The 12,583-nt window shown below is 38.2% G+C and overlaps 1 protein-coding gene across 2 annotated transcripts in view; it reads right to left on the reverse strand.

The window, feature by feature from the left end:
• TJP1 (tight junction protein 1) overlaps positions 1-12,583 on the reverse strand; it is a 165,062-nt gene that overhangs the window by 40,533 nt on the left and 111,946 nt on the right. For both annotated transcript variants that reach the window (XM_050903692.1, XM_050903691.1), the window contains exon 3: positions 1,779-1,835. In XM_050903692.1, coding sequence (XP_050759649.1) covers positions 1,779-1,835 — 57 coding nt within the window. The remainder of the gene's footprint in view (positions 1-1,778; positions 1,836-12,583) is intronic.

Consider the following 12,583-nt stretch of genomic DNA (forward strand, 5'->3'; position numbering starts at 1 on the left):
GCTAAGGATAAATTTTAAGCAGCAATTTGCTTAACATTAGCATAAGAGTTTTGGTTTTGTTATCTGGCAGATGGAAAACATTGATTGAATGTTTTTAATTGGCTAAATTAATGCTATCAAAGTTATTAACAGTACTTGCCATCAGCCTTCAACGTCTAAATGAGAGATACTTACTCTGCTAACAAAACAGTTAAACCAGTACAGCTGGCAGAAGTTTAGCACATAAAGTATCACAATCAAAATTATAATCAAATCATTCTTTCACTTCTATACTACACAAGGACTACTGACTATGCTGCAAGTGCAACCAAAGACATGATTTCTAGTTCCTACCTATTATTTCAAAATTTATTCAAGGTAACACCATATTGCAGCATTTCATTATTCCTTTGTGCACTGACTGAACTTGTCATTTTCAGGTTTTACTGAAGTTACTGCTCCAGTTAACCAGAAAAATATCCCCTTCAAGAGAAACTAAGCTATCAACAAGTCTACTAGCCAGCCTTGTATTGCTATAGCATTGTTTGTTTGTTTTTGAATATAAGACAGTACTGATTTAATACGAGTAAAAAATTTTAAATTTACACAGGTTCCAGGGATAACTGGACAGCTTCAAGAAAAAAAACCATAAAGGGCAATTACATATAGAAATAATACTTCTTGCTCAAGAGCTTGCTGACCTAAAAATTGTTGGAAGCTTGAAAAGTAGCCTAGATAAGTATCACTACACCTTTTTGTGTTTACTTATACTTTTCTTTCAACATATGGTTGCAGTTAGAGACAGGGTACTTTGTTAGACAGCCTTCTGGTCAAACTGAGCATAACTGCTCTCTTCTTAAGAGGGCAGGTACTAAAATGGTTATTTTGAATCAACAACATTAAACTCTGATTATAATCAACAGATAATATGTTTGTACAGAAAATCAACATTTTATCTGACCAGCTGATCTATTTGTACACATTTTTTAGTCACAAAGGTCCGTTCATCTGATCAATGCTACAATTCTAAAATGCCTTGATTCTATGCCGAAGAATTGTATGCAAATGATGTAACTCGCTCCCTGGGGAAAACTCTTGTGCATCTCCCTTTTGTTGGAATAAATATAGCTATTTGGGCAAGATTCCACGGTTGCTTTAATACTAAGCTGCTGCCAAATATCGCATCCCACCTTGTTCTGACTTTCCCTATGCCCCTCTTGTACAGCTTCACAATAGCTACATCAGAAATCAATTTAAGAGTAACTCAAATAAGAGTCTTATGTAAAATGTCTAATGTAAAAGTCTAAATGTAAAAGCTGTCTATTCACTGATTCCTAGTACACATTCCTTTGTGTAAAGTGCACATTTTGACCACCCAAAAATCACTATTTTCAGCCACTAATTTAAGAAACTGGCAAGCAAATAAGGCAGTTTTAAACACATTTATTTATACTTAACTACATTATTTTATATCCCTGCAAATAAAGTTTTAAAACATTTAAGTATAGTTACAGCACAACCGTTAATGAACACTTAGATTTCTAACTACTTTCAGTTACATACAGAAGTAATCTAAAGCTTTGTTTCTGGCATGGTTTTTTGTAGGCAGGCTTCTCTCTGCAACCCAACAAACAAATAGAGCTACTATCAAATGGAGCTTTTACAACACTTCTAAATTTAAACAAAGGAATATGACAGTTTCCTTTTCTTTTACTTCCCGACATCTGGCTTTCTCCTATTGTTTTCAAAAGCTACCAGTATCCTGCGTTAGGCACACACAACCAATTGTATGAACTTACCCTGTGAAGAGTCACTGTGTGTTGTTCCCATATAGCTGTTTCTTCCATTGTTGTGCTCTAAGGAGAAAAAAACCACAAAGATTAGACTTCACTGTCAATAGCTGTACTAAACGACTGTATAATACCACAAATAGAAACTTACACTCAGAAGTAACATTAATATTCATATTGAATAGCTATAGAGAAGTAGGGCTGGCTCATTTGTTACACATTTCCGGACTTTACATGTCACATCTGAACTTCCCATGCTCCTATGGAAGGGGGCAGGGGGAAGAATATGCAAAATAGATTTCTAATCATTATGTATTTCAGAACTTCAAGTTATAAAGAAGATCAAAGGGAAGGACTACAAGAAGCATTTGTGATGTAGACTCTCTTGGTTGCTCCTTAAGTGTACAGCAAATGAAGCTGGTCCAAGGCCCATTTTCAGTTTTCCACTGTGATCAGTTGTCTTTAACTTATATACTTCATACTTTTGTGAACATTCTCCTTTTGCTTGTTCTAACTGTATGCAGATCACCACTAATTCATGAACACCCAGCTATAGATTATAGTACTTGTGCTACTGTATTATGCATACAGGTCACATTTAACAGACTCCACAGTTCAGTGTAGGCTCATTTCTTCGGTGAACAGTAGCACTGCAGAAATAAACAGGGTCCCCTCTAAGGGAACTAGATTAAATAGTAACATTATGACAATATTTACATACCTGCATTTCTGCTTAAAAGAGCAGACACTTGCACTACTTAATGTGCCACGACAAGCAAACATTTGGAAAGGGGAAGATGGCATGAGGGAGGAAAAAACAGCAGAGCCAAAGGCTTGGAAACGGGCAGAAAGGCAGCAGGAAATACATAGCGAACCGCATGAAGTCTCCTGCTATCCTGCTGCTACGTTTTCTACCTTTCCAAAGGGAGTGCCCAGTGTTTTGCTCCATACCATCCCCTCTCATAAGCAAGCAATCCGCTAACTAAAGAACAGAATCAGAACACAAGTATCTCTGTAATATGGGAGTGTTGGGTTTTTTTGAAAATCTACTTTCCTCTTACTTTGTTTCAGTTACAGTAATTCAGCCACTACAACGAAAAATACTCCTAACTTTTAATCTAGTCCTGTATTATAATGGAGAACAGCAGCAGGACTGTTTACTCTCACAATCGATACCTCTGAAAACTTCATCCAATTTCATAACATCAGAATTTGCAACTAGGTTTGAAAAGTGAGTTCTTCTCACGACCCCAAAAAGCTGTGGGGTTTCTTCCTCCACATTTTCTGCTCTAATTTCAACAGTTAGGATGTGCTACATTACTGCTTATTTCTCTTTCAGGGTTCACTTCTCCTGAAAGTGCTGGTGCAACTTAATTGGGATATATTTCATTCAAACAGCTTTTTCCCCCCTCCATTCAGTACCAAATGTTTCTCCTTTGCATTACAAATTGATTCAACTCTACCCCAGAATTAGATTATTTGTCTCCAGCTTTTTAAAAAGTAGACCAAATATATATTAAAACAGTAACACACAAAGCCACCTTTGAAAGAAAACTGAACATTTTGCTTGCTAAACGGTTAATGAATACTGATTTTCTTCCCTATTTCTGATGTTCTCATTCTGTCTTAGTTTTGGCAAGAGCTTCTCAGGCTAAACACCTTGTCAACAAGTGAAGAATTATCTCTGCAAGTAAACTTCTAAAAGAAAAGGCTTTAAGTAGCTCCTGTTCAGAAAAAGGTGCAACAGGAATCCAATAAAGGACTGCAAAGTCACAATTCACATTTTAATTGAAATAGTCTGCCTCATTTCTATCTGCAATTATCAACAAAGAAGTTAACCTAACTGGCTCATTTATTGCATTTGTCCTGGCAACGCCACGCAGGTACAACACTATCGGCAGTCAGAGGCACTTTCGCACAACGCAGTTTGAGCTTCTTGGCTAACGAGGTACCAGATTTCAATGGCTCTGAGTTCTTGTGCCTCACTGTTGGAGCTTGGTACACAGGGCATGGTGCAAACACACCAACTGGTTTGGATATAGCAAAGACTGATAAAACCCAGTTTAACTAGCTAAGCACTGCTCCCACCAGATCTGGGAGAACTGGCAATCCCAGAGTTGGAGCAGGATAAGATAACAAAAACAGCTAAGCAATGACTAAGAAAAATGGAAATGACCTGTGTAACATGCTTCTGGGAACTGTGAGAAGACTTACTACCACACAAAAAAACCCAAGACAAACCCCCCAAAAACCACCCACAAACTCACCAACCTTTCTAAAACTGGACAGGGTGCTCACTACTCAATCTACTGACTCAGCCTGCCATTTTCAATGCCTTTTTCCTTTCTATAGAAGCGCAGTCTTTCCACTTTCTTTGCTTGTTCTTCTCCATTTTCTTGCTCACACTATCTCCTCTACTCATCTACTGCTATCACCTCCCCTAGATTTTAGTAATACATTCATTTCAAATTCCCAAGGCTCGGAAACATCAAATATCCATTAGTTAGAGCGCAAACCAAGTAATATGTTATTTTCATTCCTTCTGCATGCCCAAACAGTCCAATCAAGAACACCGAAAACGGTTCAAAGGCAGCCTGAGGCGAGTTGTTGGCTTTGACACAAACTGCTTATGTGAGTTAGTTTCTCATCTGTAAAGAACTGCATTCACTCACAAAAGACTGAGAAGTTTGATGAAGACCTGTGAAGGTACTCACCCTACTAAGCACTGACAACTGAGGCAGAAGAACTAGCTTGTGCTACCATCAGCTGATGTCCCTGTTGTGATGCTGCTCTTAGACCACACTCAAAGTGCTATATTTTTTCATGCAACATTTGAATTTCAGGAATCTTGTAAGGACTTAATTCCTAAGTCTCTAGAAATGGCAAACGCTGCTTGTAATTAAGGGGTGGGGGCAGACAGTGTAGGTCTGCAGTGATGGTGCCAGTCCTGCTGACTGCTGGTGCCAAGCTTGGTACGCCAAATAATGTTACCCACCACTGATTTAGGGGAAATAAAGGTGGCTCAGCAGGAATTGAGAAATACATGCAGCCTAACACCCTAGAAACTAGGAATATATGAGCATACTAAGATGCTACAGTCTAGGGTTAGATTAACTTAGAGACCATTAAGTATCTTTGAAATGGAAGTGGACAACTGACAGCATTTGAACTTTGCAAACTCCAGATACTATGTCTATATTACCTATGGTTCTCTACATGTATTAAGAATAAAAAGACTAGAAAGAGAATGATGGTACCATGACTTCAGTGTTGAAAAAAAGATTTTACGCTTATGCTTTATGAAAATGAATAGTTTCCTTAAGCTCATCTTAAACGCCCTTATAGAGACAATTAGTAGCATTCCCAGCTCTGTATATGGCAAGTGGATGTGTGTGTTTATCCTTTAAATAATAATAAAAAGGAAAGTCATACATGAAGTTGCAATTCATCAATATGGAAGTAATGCAACTTATCATTTGCTCAGAATCTTGGAAGTATCAAATCTTGTTCAACTTCTTCATCTTTGAAATTGCCCTGATATAAACATACCAAAGTAAACACCTCTCCAGAAAGCTCCCTTTGTGAGCTACAATGGTCCTTCAAACAAACATTTTTTTGTTCCCCTTCTCACCACATTTCTTTCCTGCTTCCCAAAGGCTGGGGTTTTCATTTTTCTGTTTTAAAAACATGCCCTCTCATACAACTCTTTTACCTTCACACATGCATCTAGGCACATGCGCACGTACATAAGATTGAATTTCCCCACAGGATTAATTCTGTACTTATGCATCCAGATTTTTCCTTCAAGCATTGTGAAGGGAAAAAAAAGCTTTGCTGGCTACCAGTTTGAGCAATGCTGTCACGTTTGCAAACAGCATTGCTCAGTTTACCTCTACTGCAGTTTGAAAAGCTGTTAGCAGCAGCAGCACTGGAGCCACCCACGGGCTTGAGAAGACAGTTTAAGTTCACGTTTGGAAAGATTCAAACAGCCGCCACAGAAATTAGTATTTTATACATAAAATAATGCAAGGTTCCTGAGGTGAAGTTTCTTGCAGGATAACACTTCTTTAGATTTCTAAACCTAGAGGAAGAGCTTGGACTAAGGCCAAAGCTCCTACATATTCTTGAAATCAAAGCCAGAACAGTTCCCAATGTTTCTTTGCAAGTCTAGGGGGGACTTACTAGAGGAATGATCTTTCTTGTTTTAACTGAACTGCTTTTCATAAGAAGTTAAGTGTGTCAAGAATGACAAGTTAGATTTTAAGCAATTGTTTGCTCAATTATGATCAAGTTTTGACACGAGGTCAAAGGAGTTTTCAATCACTTTATTTGTTAGTAAAATTCAACAGTAATTTCCTATAAATAAACAGTAAGTGTTAAGTATCTACTGTTGTACATTTCCACATATTTCTCACTAAGGACAATGAGATTATTACATTTTCAGAGAAAAATCATATTTAGGTATCTACCTTAGAACAGGCAGATTTTCATTTTCCTCTGGCCAACATAAGAGTAACCTACCATGGGAAGCAGTAAAGTACTTCTAGTATCTTTACAAACCTGGTTTTGTGGATCAGCATTGACAGCTGTCCTGCAGACAATAAAATGAAGCAACTAGTTCTGCTACCTCAGGGGGCATATTGTTTCTATTCTCCACAAAACACAATAGAGAGGAAAGCTACCTGTGACAGATCCAAGTCCTTACTCTAACCCTTTCAACCACAGCAAGCAAACTACAAGAAACTGAATGACCAGACCGCAAACTCAACCATATAAAGAACACTATCTTTGCTCCAAGCTTGCAGCCTCATGTTGTAGGTGTACACCTTACCTCCAATAAAATGCTGATGTCTAAAAATATTCCTAGTTGTCCTGATAAAATCATAACAACCTTGAGAAACAGTTTTCTTATTCAAGACATGAAAAAAGAGAAAAGAAAGAAGAACTGGTAAGGGGCTGTATCAGAAGATGGAAGTAAGTTTATATTTAGTCAGTCTCTTTAGAAGGACACACCAGATATTCATACACCTTATCTATCTTGCTGTATTTCTACTTGGCTTCTAAAATTAATTCTCAGTTATTCTTGGGGAAGTCCACTTCAGCAGCAGGATGCTACTGAACTTCAAAGTTTTAAAGGTTAAATGCAGAATCAATACATTTTGATTGCACTTGTGGGAACAAGAATTAAAAGTGCTTATCGTAACAATTAGCATTTGCAACTGTTACAAGAATTTCTGCAGGTTTGTTGGGTATCTAGGGGGTGGTATTCATCATTCACTTAAAAAAAAAATCAAAGTCAATATCCAAAATAAACAGCTTCCTGAGGAAGTTCAGAAAAGAAAACTGAATCTTCCTCAGCCAGCCCAGAGCAGGGAATGAAGAGGTCATTTCCCTATACACAGCATCTTTCAGCACTCAGTTGGAGCAGTGTGTTGTTTCCAACACTGACCAGGAAGACTTCCTACAGACATTCACCTTTGTCCTTGCCTAGTTAAACTACAGCCACCTTAAATTCCAACAGATTCCCTCCAATTGTCTTATCACAAAAGCCTTCAGCTGACTGGGGGCAGGGAATCAATTTTTTACCAGTTGTTAATTAGGACTTATTTGTGCAATAAGGACAAAATCCTATCATCAGACTGATTTTATCAATTGAAATGAGAGCTTTGTCTTACATAGTCTTTATACAACATACACAATACACCACATCCACTCTACAGAGCACCTTAGAGATATTTGAGCTATTTCAAATACTGGAAGCCAACCACTAGAGCAAGTGTAGCCAAAGAGGAGGGTATTCCAAGGCAGGATAAACGCAGCAAACCGCACACTGCTGAACCTGGCTGTTTGCACTCAGAACTGTGGTACCTCTGCACTAGACTTTGCAAGCAGCCTATATCCTTGTTTTTTACTTGATCATCACTCTGCAAGGAGGAAAGACTGTTTCCCTGAACGTCTTTTTGAGAAAAGACTCAAGATAGATCAGACAGAGCAGCTCAGGGACTGCTGCAGAGACAAACAGCATGCACCTGATACTATTTATTTCTTTTACACAGCAATGATAAGTGGAGGAGAAAACACCCACTAAAGCATTCTCTTGTGAGATGTATATAAAAAGAAGTTCTCGTTCATCACTGAAGCTGAGAAGCCAGTCTTTAATCTCACCTTCTGTCTGAATGTACATCCATGGAAGTGACATTGCCCATCTATTTTGGAAACAGAAATACTAACCTTATTCTCTCAAGCAGATGTACTAAACACCTAAAAGTAAAGCAGTGCACATCGCAATTTTTTTTTTCTTTTTTGCTTATTTCATACATTGCATGGGTCCCAAGCGCTAGTCAAGAGTTCCACTCCTCCCAAACACTTCTTTGTATTCAACAGGCCACCTCATGAAAAGCCTGTATTAAGAAAGACACCATTATTAAAGCTGGTCTTCAGATGACTATGTGCAATCCAAGTTTTAAAAAAAAAAAAAAAAAGACATACAGAATTCTTAACACTGCATGTTAATAAAATGAACTTAATTTTACTTAGATCAATCTAGAAGTACAAAGTCTCCACTACAATAGTACATACCTACTGCCTGGACAACAGAAGTCATCTTTACATCATGAAAGCAACCTTGAGAAAAAAACTAGGACTAAACTTAATTTACATATATATATTTTTAATAATAGCTAGGCTGTTTCACCATTGCGCTCAATTCTCCCTGTGCTTCCACAACCACATGCCGCTCTGTGGGATACTACCTTACTAAATACAGTTTCCACTGCTTCCTGCTCTAAAATTCTGAAGATTATTTGCTATATTTTGAACACACAGATACTGTATATACCTAAAAACATCCCTTCTGCTAATTTTCCTGATGAATTTTTGCTCAGGCATTTTTGCTCAGACTTCTGGGCGCTATTCTTTCCAAAACAAAAAAAATAGCTCAGTATTTAACTCATCCCATGTAATACCCAATTTCTTTTTTAGCATGACTCACTCTTCCAGAACGGCCTTTCAAGTCCAAGCCTCACACATCACAGACAGCTCTCTGATCTCCGGGGGTCATAAAGTGTTTTTGTTGTTGCTGCTGCTCAATAAAAAAAATAGTAGACCCTCCTTCCAAAAAAAGCCCTGAACAAGAACAGTATGCAGAAATTTGGGGTGGATATCACATTTTAGTGAAATAATCAAATACTGGATTATAGATCCAGTTAAATCTGAGTATTTATAAAAGTGTTTATGATACAGGCCTAGTGAATACCATTATCCCTGAATGGCAGAAGGCTGACACTCAGGAATAAGGTGGCAAAACAAACCAGAATGTAAGACCCAAATGCAGATACATCTCAAATGATCCTAGGTCAAGTTACTTCAGATGAAGAGTACCACTCAAACACCCTGGTAACAGTATCAGCCAGCAGCTAAGCAAAGCTTACTAGCTTCATGATCTCTAAGGCGTGGGAAAACTGTGCTTTAGAATTTGGGATCCTTGTCTGTTTTGCTTCTTTCCATTTTGCTTTCCAGCTGGCAGTGAAATCATGTAGGATCACAAACTCCAAAGCGCTGGCAAGCAGCATTTCACAGATCACTACCCCAGGCCAGTATGCTAGCTAAACGGAACCAAAATCACAAAAGAACAGAAAGGCTAAAAAGCAGAGTGGTAAGCCGTGTTTCTCCCCTACAAGTGATGTTGCCAAAGGGAAGCACAGATAGCTTGCACTTTGCTTTTGGTTTTAAGTAATTTTTCTACCATACTTACCTAGGTCAGTATTGTTAGGGCATAATCATTCCAAAATTAGAGTATAGTTTTTAATATGTAATTGAAAGTATCTTCTCTTTATTTAAAGATCAACTTTGGCTCAGATCTGATTTTTTTTTCAAATCATTTCAAAACGAAGATCTTCAAGAAACTCAATGTGATATTTTAATTCTTTAAATCTCAGGATGCAACTTGAAAAGCACTTTTTAGCAGAAGTAACTGCTTAAGCAGCACACACTGCCCTCCTACCAGTTTCCATGCTCAAAAATACCCCTCTCCCTCATAGTATGCTTGTGCAAGTGTTATGCTTATGTGTGTGGTTGTTTCTACCTGTATCAGTTCCCCATCAGTTCATCTCAACTCCACCGACAGCAGCTGCCAGTGGCACGATTTGTAAGCCAGCCCTGTTAACACAAAAGCTCAAACTACAGCCTCACTTCAAAGTAAAAGAAGCTATATTGAAGTATGCAAGTGAAGCTCATTAAGTGTACACAGCTGTGACCACGGTTTCACAGCAACTGACACAACTTGGAATGGGAAATTCCGATCAGATATTACCTGCTTGGTTCATTTGTTTTAAAACCACAGGGGTGGTCAAGTGGTGGTGTAGGCTGCCCAGACAGGCTGTGGAATCTCCATCCTTGGAGGTGTTCAAGACTCAACTGGACAAGATCCTGGGCAACCTGCTGTAGCTGACCCTGCTTAAAGCGTGGGGCTGGACTAGATGATCTCCAGAGCTCCCTTCTGACCTCGCTGTTCTGCAACTATGCTATAAACCAGATTTAGTGAGAACTGCTTTGAGCAGAGGGTTGGACTAGCTGATGTCTAGAGTCCCTTCCAACTTTAATTACTCTGTGATTCTATGTAAGTCACATGTCCAGCACATTCCTGAAAACAAATCCAATCATCCACCTGCAGACACAGCCTCCATCCCTGCTCTTATACACAGCTCGGTGTTACTGTTTTATCACTCAGTTAAGAACATTAATTGCAGTTCTTCCAGTTTGTTTTTTCCCTTGGGGGAGAAGAGCATAGTATCAGTGCCACAGAAAACGAAATCATACTGTACTAGTTTTATATAAGAAACCTAAATCAGGCTTATGTACCTGACCATTGTTTTTTAATTAAAAAATACAAAGCCAAAACACACACAAGTATAAGATATGGCCACCAAAAAATTACCAACGTGATGCTAGACATCAGAGCAGCAATCAAAGCATTCAAGCGCCTCACTTTAAGCCAAAATGCCTCTTACCTTGTTTCTAATCCAGAAAATCATAACCTAGTTACCAAGCACAGCACCGTGTCAATTTTAGATCATTATACTCTGAAGATCTGTCAAACAAGAGCCTCAGGATAGGCAACAGTATCCCACTAAGACAGAGCAGGGTTGTTTTTCCCAAGTTACTACTCAAAGCTTTCAAATATCAATCAGACCAAATACACATTTAAGAGCCTTGCATGACAGTTCAAGTTACAGATACGGAATTATAGCCTTGCCATCTTTCAGCTTGACAAGAAAACAACAGCACATATAGGTTAATTTCTCCTTAAAATGTTTGGGGTTTTTTGTTTGTTTTGTTTTTAAAGCCCACACAGCCACAACAAAACAGTACATTTTATGGTTAATTTACCAAATTCTCCTGAAATTAATATTTGAAATGCAGGTACTCCAAACACACACATACTGCCTTTTGCCTGGTAGAAGCAGTTGACAACTACTTTTGTAGTTGCAGAATTCCATGGGGGTTTTTTCCTGATATTCTCCCCGCTGAATCTCAGTGTGAAGAAATATGTCATTTTGTGTAGTGAGATTTTTTTTTCTTTCTTTTTATAGGTACAAATTTTTTTCCTCTGAATCTCAATCAACCACTCTTACTAAGAAATTTTGGGTTAAGTGTCTTTCCCTACCCTGAATAACCACACACACACAGATGGCATTTCTCCCCACCCCCAATTTGGGTAACTGTCAGTTAAGAAGATTCAATTTTAGCAGTCACATGGCTGCTAGAGCATCTGCAGAACACATTACAACTCTAAGCTCACATTAACTTTACACATTCAAAGGAAGTAAGTTAGAAGCCAAGGATACAGAAATGCAGGAGTTTAAAGAAGAGATGGTGAATAACGTTAAATATTACAGCTCTTTGAAAAAGAGTAGCTTTGGTTAGAAAGTTGTTAGTAACTTTGGAGTAAGGAGTCAATAGTAACAAATAGTTTGGTTAAAAAAAGTGCGTAACAGGGAACACAACAGGTTTTTGTGTTGTTTTTTTTTTTTTTTAAAGTGCAGTGCTTTCAAGTTCAGCGAGGAAGAGGAAAAAAGTACAAGTCGTCAATGAGAGAGAAGGAATGAGAATTAGAGCAGCACTGCAATACCCTGCAGGTCAGAGGCAGACATGAGATTTGGACAGGAGGACAAGGTAACAAACGCTACAGTAGTGATTAATGTTAATGTGTCCAAAAGGCTTATTCAGCTATCAGCAAGGAAAGCATTCCTGAACTCTCTTATCAGGCAAGCATGGGAAGTGGAAAACACATCATTTTTCCTCACCAAAAAGGACTGTCCCCATCCTATTCACAATGCCTAGTTTTGTATTACTTCACCATGAAATGGAGTACTCATTTACCTAGTTTTCCAAAACACGTACCTTGAAGAAGGGAAAGAGGCATCTGTTTAAGCAGGCACAATCTAGTAGGCTTTGACACTTCACAACAACTGTCTCCCAGTCTCCCTATTTATATGCACAACATTAGTCTGCTCCAGGATTTTCTTCCTGAAAAACTTCCTTTCTAAAGCTAACACATTAACTATTAACTAAGAGATGAAGAAGAAACAGCATGCTACAATTGTCCTTATATCCAATTACAAAACTGAATAATACACCACTGACGGAACTCAAAACCAGGTAATCTTATAAATTGAAGATGTAGAATGAAAAAACATATTAAGAAATATTAGTCAACACTACCAGTATTTAAATTCTGAACAATATAGAGCAAGAGAATAGTCCTTTCCTTTTTTATACCAAGCCGTTACATTGCATTCAGTAGCTCACAGACC

This window comes from Gymnogyps californianus, chromosome 11 (assembly GCF_018139145.2).
Source record: "Gymnogyps californianus isolate 813 chromosome 11, ASM1813914v2, whole genome shotgun sequence".
Lineage (NCBI taxonomy): Eukaryota > Metazoa > Chordata > Aves > Accipitriformes > Cathartidae > Gymnogyps > Gymnogyps californianus.